At 43.3% G+C, this 20,067-nt stretch overlaps 1 protein-coding gene across 1 annotated transcript in view; it reads left to right on the top strand.

The window, feature by feature from the left end:
- CUL3 (cullin 3) overlaps positions 1-20,067 on the top strand; it is a 153,122-nt gene that overhangs the window by 48,811 nt on the left and 84,244 nt on the right. The window contains exon 2 of the mRNA XM_040349053.1: positions 4,724-4,921. Coding sequence (XP_040204987.1) covers positions 4,724-4,921 — 198 coding nt within the window. The remainder of the gene's footprint in view (positions 1-4,723; positions 4,922-20,067) is intronic.

Genomic DNA, 20,067 nt, shown 5'->3' with positions numbered 1-20,067 from the left:
AAGAGAGATGTGGGTCTGTTTAGACCTCTATCTCACCAAAGACCCCGCCCCCCCCCCCAATTTTTTTTAACAAATGCAAAAAGTAAAAAAAAAAAAAAAAAAAAACACATAGCAAGACCCTCCCACACTCACACCTCCACGGTGATGGTCCCTCCTCTGCACTCGCCCATCCACGGATACCTCAGTTTCTCCTCCTGGCTAACCCGATTTGTCCTGATAGACCAGGAGGAGAATTCGGAAGACAATGACGAATATTAATTCACTAATGTCACAAGTGGGTGGGTTTGGGGTGCAATGCTTTGTGCCCCGAGCACAACCTTTTTAAAGCCAGTTAGAGACTCAGGCTTGGGGAGGGGACCTCATACAAACGTATGAGTCCGGCACCTGTAATGGACCGGCCGGTAAGCACCTACCTTTTCACATGGAGCGGACATTGTCAGGCAGATACGCCTGCCGTCCATTGATGTAAATTTAACAGCCATTGCTCCCAATTTTACGTTCATGTAGGTCCGCATGCATGTCCCTGAGCTCACATTGTCTGTGTACTGGGTCAAGTACCCACACAGATGTCAGATTGGGAACAGCAGCTATGCCTGTGCAGCGGCTGCATCCCAATTGACATAAATGGCACTGCCTGTACGGGGATGCATGGAACACGTGTGCATCCCTGTGCGGGTAAACATGGCCCTTGGTATGCCACATGTGAATGATTCTTTAGTACTAATTTAGCAGGAATTTTGTAAGTTGCGTTGTTTTGTGTGCAATATTAGGATTTTAGTGTATTTTTTAGTGAAAATAGCGATGAACATTTTGCACAATTATTGCGGGGCCCAAGAAATTGGTAGCACTTCTTTTTTTTTTTTAACCGCTTGAGGACTGCTGCACGACGATATACGTTGACAAAATGTCACGACATTGTCACATGCACAGCCACGCCCCCCCCACAGTAAGAATCTCTCCCTTACGGCACACTTAACCCCTACAGCGCCCCTCCTGGTTAACCCCTTGACTGCCAGTGTCATTTTTACAGTAACCAGTGCATTTTTATAGCACTGTTCGCTGTAAAAATTACAATGGTCCCAAAATGGTGTCAAGTGTCCACCATAATGTCGCAGTCATGATAAAAATCGCTGATCGCCGGCATTACTAGAAAAAAAATTATCAATAAAAATGCAATAAAACTATCCCCTATTTGGTAGATGCTATACATTTTGGGCAAACCAATCAAACGCTTTTTGCGTTATTTTTGGTTAAAAAAAAAAAAAATGTAGAATAATACGTATCGGCCTAAACCTCCTGGGGGGGGGGGGGGGCGCGGGAAATGTTTTTATATCTTTTTTGGGGATATTTATTTCTAGCAAAAAGTAAAAAAATATAGATTTTTTTTTTTAAATTGTTGCTATATTTTTGTTTATAGAGCAAAAAATAAAAACCGCAGAGGTGATCAAATACCACCAAAAGAAAGCTCTATTTGTGGGAAAAAAAGGACGCCAATTTTGTTTGGGAGCCACGATCGCGCAATTGTCGGTTAAAGCGACGCAGTGCCGACTCGCAAAAAGGGCCAGGTTTTTTTAGCTGCATAATGGTCCGGGGTTAATCTACAGGTCATGTGCTTTTAGAAGATGTCTAGTTTGAGTGGTCTTTTCAAATTCTGAAAGCTGTAAGTAAATGAAAACTTCCAGGAATTTTTAGGTACGTTCAGGGTTTTTTTTTTTCCCCACAATTTTGCAAACAATTTGAAATTTACAAATTGGTTATTTAACTCCATACGGGTTAAGCTTTTATATTTAGCAGGATTTTTTTTTTTTTATTGACTATGTTTATCTGCTAATAAGAGCCGGTTCACACAGGGGCGACCTGGGATCCGACTTGAAGTTGCCCCAAGTCGTCCCAAGTCATGTGGTTGAGCAAATCAATGGAAGTGAATGGAGCCGTCTTAATGTCGCTCCGACTTCAGAAAAGGTTCCTGTACTTCAATCAGACTTGTAGGCAACTTGTACCCATTGATTTCAATGGAAGTTGCCTCAGAAGTCGGATCACGGTCTTAACTGAAATAACAATACAGGAAGATAACATACATTTCTCAGGCAAACCCCTCCCTCCCACAGAGCTGATTGTTGTTTGATTGGCCACTGGAAAGCCTCCTGTTCTGGAGGCAACTTGAAGTTGCCTGATTATTCATACTCAAGTCGTGTCCAAGTTGCCTCCCAAAGTCGTGCTGGAAGTCGTATTGCCCCTGTGTGAACCGGCTCTGATGGTTTTGGTGAATTTTGTTTATTTTTTTGCCAATATATTGTTTTTGATAAATTTTCACCAATACCGTGGGGTCTAAAAAGTCAGAAGCACTACTTCTTTTTTTTATTTTTTCCTCTGTCTTTATGCTTTCAAAAAGTGTAGTTTTTGGGCGTCTTTCACAAATTCTGAAAGCTGTAAGGGAAAATTTTTAAAACCTTCTGATTTTTTGAGAAATTTTGGTTATTTACACTTTTGTGTCTTTTTTTTTTTTCATTTTTCACCATTTTGCAAAAAGGCGCGGTTTAAAAGTTACAAATATTATATATTGACTCAATACAGGTTAGGCTTTTATATTTAGTAGGAATTTTGTCAAATTTGCTGTTTTTTTTATCTGCTAATGGTTTTAGTGCAGGGCTCGACAAAATCCGGGCGCCGGTCGCATCTGCGACAAATGGTGACCTGGCACCCGGGGAAGCTTAGGCCTGCTCAATTCCGGGCTGGCGCGGGCCCGTCGCGATCGCGCAGCGGGGGAGGTTGGGGCGCACAGAGACACAGGATCCTGTGTCTCCGTGCTCCCCCGCCGGTGCGGAGGTTATTGAGGCCGTGGCTTTGCGGCCTTCTGCAGGCCTTGGCTTCCTTCTGTTATCTGGTGCCATTTTGTGGTGGCCGTTGGCATTACAAGTAAAACAGTAATCCAGCAATTCATTGTTTTCACTACCATCTCCTTCCCTCTAATTGGAGCCCCCAAACATTATATATATTTTTATTCTAACACCCTAGAGAATAAAATGGCGGTCGTTGCAATACTTTCTGTCGCACTGTATTTGCGCAGCGGTCTTTACAAGCGCACTTTTTTTGGGGGGGGGGAATACACTTTTTTTTAATTAAAAAATAAGACCACAGTAAAGTCAGCCCAATGTGTTTTTTATATTGTGAAACATAATGTTACGCTGAGTAAATTGATACCCAACATGTCAGGCTTCAAAATTGCGTCCGCTTGTGGAATGGCGACAAACTTTTACACTTTAAAATCTCCATAGGCGACGTTTAAAAAATTCTACAGGTTGCATGTTTTGAGTTAGAGGAAGTTCAGGGCTAGAATTATTGCTCTCACTCTACCAACCGCGGCGATACCTCACATGTGTGGTTTGAACACCGTTTACATATGCGGGCGCTACTCACGAATGCCTTCGCTTCTGCACGCGAGCTTGGCGGCACGGGCGCATTTTCTGGCTCCTAACTTTTTTAGCTGGCTCCTAGATTCCTAGCAAATTTTTCAAACTCTGAGTGTATTTTTATTTATTTCTTTGCAAATCTTGGTTTGATAAACATTCATGAAAATACCGCAGGGTCTAAAAAAAATATCCATAGCCCTTTTTTTTATTGATCATGTGCTTTTCAGAAAATGTATGGTTTGGGGGGGTCTTTCACAAAGTCTGAAAGCTATAAGGCCGGGTTTACATCTATGCGAATTGGTTGCGGTTTAAACCGCATCCAATTCGCAGAACTTTTCGAAATACATTAATTTTAATGAGGCTGGTTTACATATGTGCGATGCATTCGCACTGCGCATTGCAGAAAAAACTTGTGCGTTTTCTAGGCATTGCGGTGCAAATTCAAGCCCATTATCTTCTATGGGCACGCATCTGATTCGCAGATGTGTTCATTTCTCATCAGGATTTTTTCTCATTCTCCTCAATACTTCCCCCCTCCCCTCTCCCAGGTCTCCAAATTCGCAGCTAAAACGGAGATGATCTGCTGAACAGCGCTTATCTTTTTGCAAAGATAACAGAGCTGGAATTCTCACCCATGTCTTTTTACATCTATAACACAGGGGATCCATAACTATTTCCATATTGTGGAGCCTAGTTGGAGTATAATGGGATCTCAGGACTATATTCATCTGGCAGCCCTCAAAATCGCATGTGGCAAGTCAAAATTAGCTGAGGGCAAGTGTGGTGGAGCAGCACCAGAAGGAGGTCGGGCACCGCTGGCAGGCGGGGTTGAATGGGAGCCAATTTTCCGTTGGGAGGTGAATCGGCTCCCATGAGGCCGCACTGATGGGCACCGATGACCTGTGCTGACGTTAATATTTATTTTTGTAACTTAACTCTGCATAAAACATTTTACAGTGTCATTTCATTAGGTTTACGAAGAACGTGTTTAGGGGCAGGGTTTAGGTGGGGCAACTGGTGGCAAGTAACTCTTAAATCTGGCTAGTAGCTCAGGGCTTTTTGAGCCCTGCAGCTGGGACAATATTTGCTAGGAGATTAGAGAGCTAGCCACAAAAAATATATATATATATATATATATATATATATATATATATATATATATTTTCTCTCTCAAATATTGGTATACAAGGCCCTTGGCATGATCAGCTGCGGTTAAGATGGTCCATTTTCCTAAATGGGAAGGTGTTGCATCCAATCTGTGTTTGTTTTAAAAAGACATTTAATCTCATTGTGGTTTTTATTTATTTTTACAGATGACTATGGACGAAAAATATGTTAACAGCATTTGGGATCTTTTAAAAAATGCAATACAAGAAATTCAGCGCAAGAACAACAGTGGTTTGAGCTTTGAAGAACTGTATAGAAATGCATATACTATGGTGCTTCATAAGCATGGAGAGAAGCTCTATACAGGACTGAGAGAAGTGGTGACGGAACATCTCATAAATAAGGTAAACATTGCTCCATTGACCAACGTGAGCAAGCTATAATCCTTATGTCAGTTGGACAGGATGCCGGCAAAGAATGAACTGGGTTAATATCATCAGATGTACTCAATAGCCAGGCCATAATCAGACTAAAGGATTTGTTTCTATTGCAGTAGCTACAAATTCCGTAAGATATTTTAAGAATTTGGTACATTTCTTGAAAATAAGGTATAAAAATGTAATGGGTGCACAATTACATTGGATGCCCTGTATATACAATAAACACAAGAGTATCTTGCATGCATTTTGTATTTTTTGATATACCCAAATTGTAGGCAGCACAATAAGTATGCTTTTACAATTTATTTGATTCTTCAAACCGTAACATTTTGCCTAGCAGGGAGTGCACCTTTGTTTTATATAGGTATTACCAAACCATCACTTCTTACACCTGGCTAAGCCATACCCAGCAGATTATAAAAGTAAAATGGTAATTTTGTAGTGCGAGACTTGAAGGCAGGGGCTCAGAGCATGTTTAGGAAGTATCAGGGGGAGTGGGTTGAATAAACGCATGTAAGCATATATGGGAAACTGCTTCCGCATTCATATGTGAAAGAAGACCTCCATTTAAAAATATCACTGTCTCTTGCTCATCCCTGTAGATCAGGGCGGCCAACTATTCTTGTAGGGGCAGGGTATTTTTTTTATTTTTTTTTTGTATGGTGTGTTGTGTTTTAGTAAAATTTGATGTTCACAGATCATGAACAATGAGCATATACATATAAGGGAAATTTTTTCTTGATGTTGCCATCTTTTAAGAGAGCCCTTTTTTGGGGAGTTGCAACACTTTTGATGCAAATTTACTGCTTTACGTTCTTGCATATGATTGAACAATGTAATTTTTAATGAATTACAAAAAAAGTAGGCTTCCCTGCCACTGTCTGACAACGTTGAAAATCTTTAGGCACTTATAGAACCTTTAGTTTCCAGGAACCCCCTTTATGTGAAAATGTTATTGTATTGAGGAAGTTGTCTTTGCTACAGAGACAACAGAGATTTTTTCCTCCCCTAAATCTCGTACAAGCTGTGGCTTTAAGCCAAATGTTTTCCACTGTGTAATTGATGCAGCGCTCACTAGTTGTTGCCTAACAGCATTTGACCCTTCACAGTCAAAACCTACCAAGACTAGCTAAGTCTGAAGACTTTTTCCATCCAGATTATGCACTTTGAGGAATATATAATATATATATATATATATATATATATATATATATATATATATATATATATATATATATAATAGTGAGGAAAATAAGTATTTGAACACCCTGCTATTTTGCAAGTTTTCCCACTTGGAAATCATGGAGGGGTCTGAAATTGTCATCGTAGGTGCATGTCCACTGTGAGAGACATAATCAAAAAAATAAATTCCAGAAATCACAATTTATGATTTTTTAACTATTTATTTGTATGATACAGCTGCAAATAAGTATTTGAACACCTGTCTATCAGCTAGAATTCTGACCCTCAAAGACCTGTTAGTCTGCCTTTAAAATGTCCACCTCCACTCCATTTATTATCCTAAATTAGATGCACCTGTTTGAGGTCATTAGCTGCATAAAGACACCTGTCCACCCCATACAATCAGTAAGAATCCAACTACTAACATGGCCAAGACCAAAGAGCTGTCCAAAGACACTAGAGACAAAATTGTACACCTCCACAAGGCTGGAAAGGGCTACGGGGAAATTGCCAAGCAGCTTGGTGAAAAAAGGTCCACTGTTGGAGCAATCATTAGAAAATGGAAGAAGCCAAACATGACTGTCAATCTCCCTCGGACTGGGGCTCCATGCAAAATCTCACCTCGTGGGGTCTCAATGATCCTAAGAAAGGTGAGAAATCAGCCCAGGACTACACGGGAGGAGCTGGTCAATGACCTGAAAAGAGCTGGGACCACCGTTTCCAAGGTTACTGTTGGTAATACACTAAGACGTCATGGTTTGAAATCATGCATGGCACGGAAGGTTCCCCTGCTTAAACCAGCACATGTCAAGGCCCGTCTTAAGTTTGCCAATGACCATTTGGATGATCCAGAGGAGTCATGGGAGAAAGTCATGTGGTCAGATGAGACCAAAATAGAACTTTTTGGTCATAATTCCACTAACCGTGTTTGGAGGAAGAAGAATGATGAGTACCATCCCAAGAACACCACCCCTACTGTGAAGCATGGGGGTGGTAGCATCATGCTTTGGGGGTGTTTTTCTGCACATGGGACAGGGCGACTGCACTGTATTAAGGAGAGGATGACCGGGGCCATGTATTGCGAGATTTTGGGCAACAACCTCCTTCCCTCAGTTAGAGCTTTGAAGATGGGTCGAGTCTGGGTCTTCCAACATGACAATGACCCGAAGCACACAGCCAGGATAACCAAGGAGTGGCTCTGTAAGAAGCATATCAAGGTTCTGCCGTGGCCTAGCCAGTCTCCAGACCTAAACCCAATAGAGAATCTTTGGAGGGAGCTCAAACTCCGTGTTTCTCAGCGACAGCCCAGAAACCTGACTGATGTAGAGAAGATCTGTGTGGAGGAGTGGGCCAAAATCCCTCCTCCAGTGTGTGCAAAGCTGGTGAAAAACTACAAGAAACGTTTGACCTCTGTAATTGCAAACAAAGGCTACTGTACCAAATATTAACATTGTTTTTCTCAGGTGTTCAAATACTTATTTGCAGCTGTATCATACAAATAAATAGTTAAAAAAATCATACATTGTGATTTCTGGATTTTTTTTTTTTGATTCTGTCTCTCACAGTGGACATGCACCTACGATAACAATTTCAGACCCCTCCATGATTTCCAAGTGGGAGAACTTGCAAAATAGCAGGGTGTTCAAATACTTATTTTCCTCACTGTATATATATATTTTTTTTTTCATTATACAATGGACTTTTATATACTGGCTATTTCCGTTAGCTGCCCCTCTTTTGGCTCTTATATGGTCTTGGGGCAATTATTCGTTACCTGGATGACCTTTTGCTGAGCGACTCCTCAGCCCAGGCCTTGTCTGCAAACGTCCCAGAGAACCATCCAGTTTCTTCAAATCTTTGGCTTGGTTATCTCCAAAGTCTGCTCTCTAGTATTCTCATCTGGAATTCCTGTTTCGAAGTTTGGGCACTGTCCAGGCCAGTATCTTTCTCCTGCAGCAGAAAATTGTTTGGTTTATGATGGCCTTTTTCAAGGCAGTTCCCTTTGCCCAGTTTCACTTTCGATTTATAGATTTTTATTGGAAAAAAGTTAAGGTACAAAACATAGCGTAGGAGAACTTATTGAAATTGCTAAGAAAATGGAAGACATCTGGAATGTAGCTGCCAAGAGTGTAAAAACATCCAACCATATAAATTGCATATTAAGAAACAAAACTTGTAGCCTGCAAGTTAAGAGTAGGTATTGATGAGCCTTTTAAATTTGTCACGGGCCGCGAAACAATAAGCAGATCAAGACACCATTTTCTCAGTTTTATTCTCATCCTCAAGAAGTGGAATAAGCAAATCCAATCCTTGTATCGCACTAAGCTTCTGTCTAGTTGGGTAAAAAAATCTCCGTCATGATGATCCAATCCTGTCCTAGAATTGGGGGCATTGTTCCCTCATGATACTTGAAAGATGGGAACAGATGTCAACCTTACAGGCTGGAACAGAGTTTACAATTTACTTGCTGTTCAAGGGATATAGTCCCCTCAGTAGTCGAAAATATCTGTTTGTCTACAACATTAGATGTCCCTTCTACAAGGTCACCCAGCCTGAGTTACATTCGGTCAGTGCCACAGCAGTTTTCTATGTTAATCGGCAAGGGGGCACCAGAAGCTTAACGACCCTGAAAGAAGCAAGTGTAATGCCACATACACACGATTGGAATTTCCGCCGACAAAACCGTGGATTTTTTTCCAACAGAATTTTGGCTCAGATTTGTGTTGCATACACACGGTCATACAAATGTCAAATTCCGTACGTCAAGAACGCGGTGATGTACAACACTACGACGAGCCGAGAAAAATTAAGTTCAATGATTCAGAGTATGCGTAGGATTTTTGTGCGTCGGAATTGCATACAAACGATCGGAATTTCCGACAAGAACTTTTTGCAGTCTGAAAATTTGATCACCCGCTCTCAAATTTTTGCTGTCGGAAATTCCGGCAGAAAATGTCCGATGGGGCCTACACATGGTCGGAATTTCCTTCCAAAAGCTCACATCGAACATTTCTTGTCGGAAATGCCGATCGTGTGTGCGCAGCATTATACTCTAATAGAGAGAATCTTGCATTCCAACTCTCTCGGCAGTCCAAATTTCAGGAGTGGGCAATTGGCAGGCAAATTTTCTAAGCTGGCAATGCCTAGACAGGGAGAAGTTGTCTTGTCACCCAGAGATCCTTTTTAAAATCTGTCAAAGATGGGGTGAAAACCAGATGTGGACATCCTGGCCTCCCAGGTTGAACAGATTCGTATCCAAGACCAGGGATGCTTTTGCCTTCAAACTGGTTTATGCTTTTGCTCTGATGATCTCCCTTGACAGCTGTGTAAGATGGAGGGCAGGGTTCTCTTCATTCCCATTGCACCATATTGGTCCAGAAAATCGTAGTACACAGACATATTCAAACTTCTGGCGTGTGAGACTTGTCCTACAAACAGACCAGACTTATGGAAGGGGTATCTCTAACTGGGTCATTCCCACTTTGCTCAGTGCAAGGATATCTACCTCCCCTGCCCATTGCAGTCGGAAGGCCTTCATTGCATGGTGCCAGGGCAGAATGTTTAAAAGGGGAGACATCATTGAAACCATTAAATACAACAAGGCGATGACTGAGGCTCAGGAGTTTTTTTTTATTTTTTTATTGAAACTACAGAACATGGGGGGGAATAAAATGTTTAATATTAAATATTGGGACTTGCTACTTTAATGACACAGATCTATCTAAAATCCTTCCAAAAACTCCACAATCTCATACAGAAAAGGTCGAAATCTTAGAGGGATTATAGTTCATAGTCTTTTGGGAACTATCCAAAAAGTCACTCCCACATGGCTGCTGGAAAAACCATTAGATGGCCACAGATGTGGACTTTGTAAGGCATGCCCTTATATTCCCACTGTCCAACAATTGGAGAACCCCAAAAATTGAGAAATGATTAAAATACAATCCAGTCTTCAATTGTAGTACACATGGAATAATTTGTTCTGAGATGCCCATGCTCATTTTTGTATGTGGGAAAGATTTTTTTTTAATTTAGATGCAGAGTATTAGAGCATGTAAATGACATTGCACAAAAATGAGTGATTGATGAATATGGTGGTATAGCTGAGGTATTAAAATTTTGGCCCATAGAACAATTTAAATTGGGCCCAAGGAAAGGTGACCTGGAAAACATCTATTGAAATTGGAAGCAAAATGAATCTTCTGTGTCAGTTCTCGAGCTCCATCTGGCCTTATTGAAGGCTTAAAGAGACAAAGAGGAAAACGGAGGGCGCACCGACCTAGTGTGATACTGATTGGTGGATTTTATTAAAATAGTAAAAACAAATCGTAATACTCACCAAGGGAGTGTTAAAAACAGGCCTTGAGTAACAATGCAGCAAAGAACCAACACCATCGGCATAACACGATATTGTTTCGATCCGTGGCTAGGGCTGACGCGTTTCAGGGGAGAACCCCTTTCCTCAGAGCTTAGTGGTCTGCAGTGAATCTTCTGTGTCAGTTGTCGAGCTCCATCTGGCCTTATTGAAGGCTTTACATTTCTACCTTTCGTACAGGATTAAAAATCTTTTGGATCTATTGTCTAATAGCCTTGTTGAATCATATTTGTGTTTAGGAAAGGGAAAAAACACCCACATTTACATTTTGCTTAAAGGAGTTGTAAAGGAAAAAAAAACACTTTTTTTTGCTGAAATGACTGTTTACAGGGTATAGACATAATGGTTAACCGATTCCTTTTAAAAATAGATAAAAATCAATCATATAATGTACCTGCAGTTTCTAGTTTTGTTTTTGCATGTTTGTTCCTGCTTCTGTGATGTACAGAGCCAATACAGGGCAGTGATGGTTTGGAAAACGAAACTGATTGGTGCTGTGGGCTTTTAAACACACAGTAACCACGCCTCCTTGAAGTTAGTGACCACAGAGAGCTCCCAGTACTGTGGTTATCAGGAAACAGACAACCAGGAAGTGTGGAGATCAGAGAAGAATTACAGCAACTTGAGAGCAAAAACGAACAATGAGGACATGAAAACGGCATTAAAAAGCATTAACCACTCTACGACCGCCGCATGTACATATACGTCGGCAGAATGGCACGGACAGGCAGAACGACGTGCCCGTACGTCCCTGCCTAGACAGGGGTCCGATCGGGACCCCCCTGGTACATACGGCGGTCGTTCATCGTGCGGGAGCGATCCGGTATGAGGGGGCAGCTATTTGTTTCTAGCCACCCCCTCGCGATCGCGCCCCAGAGCTGAAGAACAGGGAGAGCCGTATGTAAACACGGCTTCCCCGTTCTTCACTGTGGCTCCGTCATCGATCGTGTCATCCCTTTTATAAGGAGACACAATCGATGACGTCAGACCTACAGCCACACCCCCCTACAGTTGTAAACACACACTAGGTGAAACATAACTCCTTCAGCGCCCCCTGTGGTTAACTCCCAAACTGCAACTGTCATTTTCACAATAAACAATGCAATTTAAATGCATTTTTTGCTGATGAGAAGATTACTTTGGTTAAAGAACTGGTCTGCAGAAACCCCCTGCAAAAATCTCCTTACAGGATTCTCCTTTCAAGGAGAGAGATTGTTTGGAGAAGATCTTGACAAATATATTCAAAAGATCTCTAGTGGTAAGAGCACCCTCTTGCCGGTTAAGAAAAGGTTCCGGGGTCCCTCTTTTAAGCGTCCAACCTCTCCAGTTCCAGGGCCCTCATTCTCTAGGCAGTATCGACGGCCTCCTGGACGCGCAGCTGCAAACAGGCCACAGGGGCAAGCTGCAGGGAACAAGAGACCGTGGAACCGTAAGCCGGTTAAGGCTGCCCCTAAGGCAGCCTTGTGAAGGGGCGCCCCCACTCTCTCGAGTGGGGGGAAGACTCCGGTTGTTCTCGGAGTTGTGGGGGGCCAAAGTTACCGACCAATGGGTTCTGTCCTCAGTGACACAAGCTGGAGTTTCGGGAGTTCCCCCCTCCTCACTTTCAAACGTCAAGACTTCCAGGCGACCCTCAAAAACAGGCATCACTTCTGTCCGCCCTAGAGCGACTCCTATCTCAAGGAGTGATTATGGAAGTACCAGCAGGGGAGCAAGGACAAGGGTTTTACTCAAACCTCTTCATTGTCCCGAAGCCAAACGGCGACGTCAGGCCTATACTGGACCTAAAGTCATTAAACCGCTTTTTAAGAGTCCGGTCCTTTCGAATGGAGTCCATTCGTTCGGTGGTGGCCGCCCTCCAAGGAAAGGAGTTCTTGGCCTCCATCGATATAAAGGACGCATACCTGCACGTTCCGATTTTCCCAGGCCATTACAGGTATCTGCGTTTTGCCCTAAACTATCGGCATTATCAGTTCGTGGCTCTTCCGTTCGGACTAGCCACGGCCCCTCGGGTTTTTACGAAAATCCTGGCCCCCGTATTAGCCATCCTAAGGGAACAGGGCATTCTGATCATGGCCTACTTAGACGATCTTCTGGTAGTCGACCACTCAGCGGCCGGCTTAAATCGGGCAGTGTTGCTAGCAGTAAACTGCCTAGAGTCCCTGGGTTGGGATCTAAACCGGGACAAATCGGCCTTACAGCCCACAAGAAGGTTGGAGTATCTAGGTCTGATTTTAGATACAAGACGACAACGGATCTTCCTGCCCCAGTCCAGAGTGGACTCTAAGGGAGTTAATCCACATAGTCCTAAGCAGCACAAGGCCATCTATACGCCTCTGCATGCGCCTGTTGGGAAAGCTAGTGGCCACCTTCGAGGCAGTGCCCTATGCCCAGATCCATTCTCGGAGGCTACAGAGAGCAATTCTCACGGCCTGGGACAAAAGACTCCAGGCCTTGGATCTTCCCATTTCCCTTCCCTATGCGGTAAGGCAGAGTCTGTGTGGGTGGCTAGTCACAAAAAATCTTCTGAAAGGAAGATCGTTCAGTCCCCCCTCATGGAGGATAGTAACCACGGATGCCAGCCTATCGGGCTGGGGTGCAGTCCTAGACGATTTAACCCTACAGGGGAAATGGTCAAGGGCAGAATCAGCCCTACCCATAAATGTCTTAGAGATCCGAGCAGCTCAGTTGGCTCTTTTGGGCTGGACGGAGGTTCTGCAGGGCTCCCCAGTAAGGGTACAATCCGACAATGCCACTGCCGTAGCTTATATAAACCACCAGGGTGGCACCAGGAGTCAGGCAGCCCAGAGGGAGGTAGATCGGATCTTTTCATGGGCAGAAGCCCATGTCCCCTGCATCTCAGCTATCTTTATCCCCGGGGTGGACAATTGGCAAGCGGACTTCCTCAGCCGCCAACAGATGTCCCCAGGGGAGTGGTCCCTCCATCCCGAAGTGTTCCAGGACATCTGCCGGAAGTGGGGTACTCCGGAGGTGGACGTTATGGCGTCCAGATTCAATGCCAAAGTAGCAAAGTTTGTCTCTCGAACGAGGGATCCATTGGCCTGCGGGACGGATGCCTTGGTGTGCCCTTGGCATCAGTTTGCGCTAATCTATGCCTTCCCTCCAATACGGATGCTACCCCGTCTTCTTCACAGAATTCAAAGGGAACGCAAGCCAGCGATTCTAGTGGCCCCGAAGACCTTGGTACTCCTTGATAAAAAGGATGACCGTAGAGGAGCCTTGGGTCCTCCCTCTACGTCCGGACCTCCTCTCACAAGGGCCATTCTACCACCCTGCCTTACAGGCCCTAAATTTAACGGCCTGGCGGCTGAGTCCCTGATTCTCAGGAACAGAGGCCTTTCAGGGCAGGTCGTTTTCACCCTTATAAGCGCAAGAAAACCGGTTTCCAGGTTAATATACTATAGGGTGTGGAAGGCCTATATTACCTGGTGTGAAACCAGGAAATGGGATCCCCGCAAATATACCATTGGGAGAATCCTGGAGTTTTTACAGTTGGGAGTGGAAAAAGGTTTGGCGGTCGGCACAATCAAGGGGCAGGTGTCTGCCTTGTCGGTCTTCTTCCAGAGACCTTTGGCTGCCCATTCCTTAATGAAATCCTTTTTACAAGGTGTTATTCGGGTGAATCCCCCGATTAAAGCTCCCCTGTATCCTTGGGATCTAAATTTGGTTCTATCGGCCTTGCAAAGGCAGCCCTTTGAGCCCTTGTCCGCGATCCCTTTGGTCCTTTTGACTAGGAAACTAGTGTTTCTGGTGGCCATGGCATCCGCCAGAAGAGTGTCGGAGTTGGCAGCCTTGTCATGTAAGGCACCTTATTTATTACTGCATAAGGACAGGGTCGTTTTGCGGCCGCTTCCGTCCTTCCTGCCTAAGGTGGTATCGAATTTTCACCTTAATCAAGATGTGATTCTTCCATCATTTTTTCCAAAACCTTCTTCTAAGGAAGAAAGGTTACTACATTCCTTGGATGTAGTTAGAGCTGTAAAGATTTACTTGGAAGCTACAGCCCAGATTCGTAAGACGGACGTCTTATTCATTCTGCCGGAAGGGCCCAAAAAGGGCCAGGCAGCGTCTAAGGCCACTATTTCTAAGTGGATTAGGCAGACGATTATACAGGCCTATGGCCTGAAGGGGAAGAGTCCACCCTTATCGGTTAAGGCTCATTCCACTAGAGCTATGAGTGCCTCTTGGGCAGCGTATCACCAGGTCTCTATGGCTCAGGTCTGCAGGGCAGCAACCTGGTCATCTGTCCACACATTTGCAAAATTTTATCAAATGGACGTTAGGAGGAACGCTGATTCAGCTTTTGGGCAGGCGGTACTACGGGCCGCAGTTTAATCTCCTCTTGTCCGGTGGCACCTCCTGTTTGGTTTTTTCTGGTTGTCTCCCTCCCCTCATGGAGCATTGCTTGGGGACATCCCATATGTAATGGCTATGCTGCTCTGTGTCCCGTGATGTACGATAAAGAAAAAGGGATTTTTATTAACAGCTTACCTGTAAAATCCTTTTCTTGTAGTACATCACGGGACACAGAGCTCCCACCCCTCTTATGGGGAATTTTGGGATGCATATTGCTTGCTACAAAACTGAGGTACTCCCACTATGGGTGGGGGTTATATAGGGAGGGAACTTCCTGTCGGAGAGTGCCAGTGTCCATCACCTGAAGGTACACTATATAACCCATATGTAATGGCTATGCTGCTCTGTGTCCCGTGATGTACTACAAGAAAAGGATTTTACAGGTAAGCTGTTAATAAAAATCCCTTTTTTTTTCAAAATTGTCGCTCTATTTTTGTTTATAGCACAAAAAATAAAAACCGCAGAGGTGATCAAAGACCACCAAACGAAAGCTCTATTTGTGGGAAGAAAAGGACGATTTTGTTTCGGTACAACATTGCATGACCGCGCAATTACCAGTTAAAGCAGCGCAGTGCCAAATTGTAAAAACGCCTCTGGGCATTTAGCTGCATATTGGTCCGGGGCTTAACCACTTCCAGACCTTAGGTGTTTTTCAGATTCGGTGTTTGCAAGACTAAAACATTTTTTTCTGCTAGAAAATTACTTAAAACCCCCAAACATTATATATTTTTTTTTCTAACACCCTAGAGAATAAAATAGTGGTCATTCCAATACTTTTTGTCACACCGTATTTGCGCAGCGGTCTTACAAGCGCACTTTTTTTGGAAAAAATTCACTTTTTTGAATTAAAAAATAAGACAACAATAAATTTGGCCCAATTGTTTTATATATTTTGAAAGATAATGTTACGCCGAGTAAAATGATGCCCAACATGTCACGCTTAAAAATTGCGCCCGCTCGTGGCATGGCGTCAAACTTTTACCCTTAAAAATCTTGATAGGCGACGTTTAAAAAATTCTACAGGTTGCATTTTTTGAGTTAGAGTAGGCCTAAGGCTAAAATTATTGCTCTCGCTCTAACGATCTCGGCGATACCTCACTTGTGTGGTTTGAATACCGTTTTCATATGTCGGCGCTACTCGCGTATGCGTTCGCTTCTACGCGCGAGCTCGTCGGGACGGGGCGCTTTAAAAAAATTTTTTTTTGCTTTTCGCATTTATTTTTATTTATTTTAGAATTTTTAACACTGAAAAAAAAAAATTTTAAAAATTATCACTTTTATTCCTATTAAAAGGAATGTAAACATCCCTTGTAATAGAAAAAAGCATGACAGGTCCTCTTAAATATGAGATCTGGGGTCAAAAAGACCTCAGATCTCATATTTGGGCTTAAATGCAAAAAATAGAAAAAAAATAAATGTCATTTTTTCAAATGACCAAAAAAAAAATTTGTCTCTTTAAGAGGCTGGGCGGGACTGACGTTTTGACGTCACTTCCGCCCAGCCGAGCTATGGGGATGGGCGAAGGAGATTTTTCCTTCAGTCCCGTCCCCGCTCACCAGCCTACAGCATCCGATCGCCTCCGCCGCTACCGACGGCTCCGGTAAGCGGCGGAGGGCACGGGAGAGCGGCGGGAGGGGGGGGGCCCCTCTCCCGCCACCGATAACGGCGATCTCGCGGTGAATCCGCCGCGGAGACCGCCATTATCGGATTCCAGACCGCGCACACTAAAGATGGATACCTCGGTTGTGACAGCAGCTGCTGCCGTTACCGAGATATCCGTCTTTAAAAATAGGACGTACATCGTCGTGCGCAGGTTTGGAAGTGGTTAAGTGGCTAAGGTAAAGGAAGCTATTAAGATAAAAAAAAAAATTCCTTTGCAAACCCTTTAAAATGAATTGTATATATGTACAGTTTTTTTGGAATAGGAACAATCAATAATTGATTGCCTTGTAGTTCTGATTTTTATCTACAAAATGGTGATAGGATTCCCCTCAGCAATGCACATGTGCGGTGGCCATCTTGGTGTTCAGTTAATATGAGGGACTACAAACAAGACACCATTTTCTTTTTACCGTGTGACAGCTACTCTTGGTAGCTCCATTTTCTTCACTTTCTTTTTATTTTATTTTTACCTCTAACAAAGCTCTGTTTGGGTGATTTAATTTTAGAAGCACCTTCTGACTTTTTTTCATTTTGTCCCAACAAAAATATGCTGATGGGGCTCATCCATCAGTGGTATTTGTGTCCACATGGATGAGTATGCCTGTATCGCATATCTGAGAGAGAGAATTTCATAGAGCAGAAGCACATCTTCAGTAAGACAGTATTTACTAGTATACTTTTCTCTTTTTCTGTTCATCTCATTTTATGTGTGGTCAATAGATAAGGAGTACCCCCATCTCTTTATACCAGTTGGTGAGTAGACCTGGAGTTTTATATATTCTCTAATCCCTTGCCGCAGAGTGTACGCACATATGCGGCCTCAGGTTTTAGGGGTTATACCGGGATGATGCCCGCAGCTGCAAGCATCATCCCGGTACCGTTTTGTAGAGCCGGCGATTGGCTTTCCAGGGGTAACAACCGATGCGGCTAAAAGCCGCTCGGTTGTTATCCCGGAGAATCGGAAGGGGACATCCCTATGATGCGCCACCTTTGGCGCTTAGCCACACCCTGGAATGAAGCCGTAAACGGCTTCGATCCAGTCTCCTCAATGTAAACACAGAAGTGACGTCACAACGTCGCTTTTGGTTTACTCGGCTGCCAATGGCGCCGGATTTAAAAAAAATATACAATATTCAGAATCGCCGTTTTCGGCGATCTGAATACTTTGAAGTGCAAAGGAGGGATTGGGGGTCTTTTAGACCCCCCCGATCCCTTCATAAAGAGTACCTGTCACCACCTATTGCTGTCACAGGGGATGTTAACATTCCTTGTGACAGCAATAAGTGATCACATTTTTTTTTTAACACAATTTTAATGTTAAAAATCAAATAATTTTTTTTTTTAAATTGCCCCCGTCCCTGCAAGCTTGCACAGCAAATCAAACGCATTCTGAAGTCGTGCCCGCATATGTAAACGGTGTTCAAATCACACATGTGAGGTATCGCCGCGATCGTCAGGGAGAGCATTAATTCTAGCACTACACCTCCTCTGTAACTTTAACCTGGTAAAAAAAAATTTTTTAAAGCGTCGTCTATGGAGATTTTTAGGTACCGTAGTTTGTCACTATTCCACGAGTGCGTGCAATTATAAAGCGTAACATTTTTGGTATCTATTTACATCTTTCACATTATACAAAAAAATTGGGCTAACTTTTTACTGTTTTTGTGTGGTGTTTTTTTTTTATTTTAATTCATGAAAGTCTTTTTCTCAAAGTTGCGTTTTTAAAACACCGCTGCACAAATACCGTGTGACATAAAATTATTTTAACAATTGCCATTTTGTTCTCTAGATACTCTGCTAAAAAAAATATATAATGTTTGGGGGTTCCAAGTAATTTTCTAGCAAAAAATACGGATTTTTAACTTGTAAACACCAAATGTCAGAAATAGGCTTGGTCATGAAAGGGCTAAACAGCCTGGAGCCTTTACATTGAATGTAAGAGGGGATAATGACCCTCATATTGTCTATATGTATATATCTGAGGTGATGAGTGTCAGTTCTTGCCACGTGATCAGCTGTGACCAATCAGGAAGTGTCGGCTTTCCTTGGTTCATTCACGCTGACGGGGAGAGCCGATTGGTGGATCTCCCTGTCAGGTGGGGGGTCTGCGCTGATAATCAGCACATTGATTATCAGTGCAGCCCCCATCAGCTGCCAGCCTGTGCCCTAAAAAACGCCTGCCAGTGCACATAAAAGTGCCAATGGGTGCTCCATCTGTAATGCCTGTCGGTGCCTCTCAGTAGCTCCTCACCAGTGCCTCCTGTCAGTGCCCATCAGCCCCCCACCTAAAAATTGTCGGTCTTTTATAGCACAAAAAAATAAAAGCCATATGGGGTGATCAATTGCCACCAAAAGAAAGCTCTATTTGCGGGAAGAAAATTCAAAAAATGTAGTTTGGGTACAGTATTGCATAACCGCGCGATTGTCATTCAAAGTGCGACAGCGCTGACAACTGTCCTGGGCAGAAAGAGGGGAGGAAGTGCCTGGTATTGAAGTGGTTAAAAACAATGGCTGGACTCTATGGACTACTTGGTCTGTTTTCCACTGTCACTTTTTGTTTCCATGTAACACTGGGGAATACTCTTATCGCTCGTATGCCCGCCTTTCTTCAGTCTGATCTTGACTAGTGTTTGGCCTTGGCTCAAGGGACAATTTTCTGCATTATGCATCTTTCTCCAGAAACGGCAAATTCTTACCGGGACTTTTCTACAGGTAGTTGCTCGTATCCTCATTCTCAAATTTGTGCTTTGTCACCTGAGATCTCGACTTTTAAACTATTTGAAACAATTCCTTTTGGAAGACTTTTTTTAAGATATTTTTCTGGTTAACCCTTTTTTGTTTCATTGGTTTTTATTACAAGTTTAAGTCATCATTCAAATGTTCAAACAATTGTTATGAGATTATTACCAGAAGAATGCAGCATGAGATAAGATCAATGTTCCCCGCCCAGTAAACATCACTATAACTTTGTAATCAAGAATGTAGCGTAGTTGGGGAGACTACTATCTCCTGGCAGCATCCAACTAAAATTTTTGCCACATAACCGTATAGATCTGATAACAAATCAATTCAAAAATAAAGGGAGGGAAGAGAAAGGAAAGGGTGGGGGGGGGGGGTCAGAAAAGTGCAGAGTTGGGTGTGTCCCTTAACTCCGGTTCCCCTCCCACGATCCTGCCACGCCCTCAAGGGACCTGTAGGTAAGCGATCCAGGTATTCCACACTTTTTCAAAACTAGTTTGCCTGTCTCGTCGCATACTAGTCAGTTTTTCATTCATCATGATATCTTGTGTTTCACCATGGCAATATTGTTAACAGGCGATTTCCATGCACATGCAATGGTTATTTTAGCCGCTTAAAGAATGAAGAATGAGAGTATGCAGATGTCTGGGGATCTCCTCGGGGGGTGGGTCATCAAACAACCCCGTTTTGGCCCTTCTAGGTATATTTTGTCCGGTCACTGAGTAGGTTGAACATTCTAATCCAGAACCTTCGGGCAAGACCACCAGACATGGTACAT

The sequence above is a fragment of the Rana temporaria genome, chromosome 4 (assembly GCF_905171775.1).
Source record: "Rana temporaria chromosome 4, aRanTem1.1, whole genome shotgun sequence".
Lineage (NCBI taxonomy): Eukaryota > Metazoa > Chordata > Amphibia > Anura > Ranidae > Rana > Rana temporaria.
Note: the sequence above shows the minus strand (reverse complement) of the source record. Positions and strands in the feature narration are given on the sequence as shown.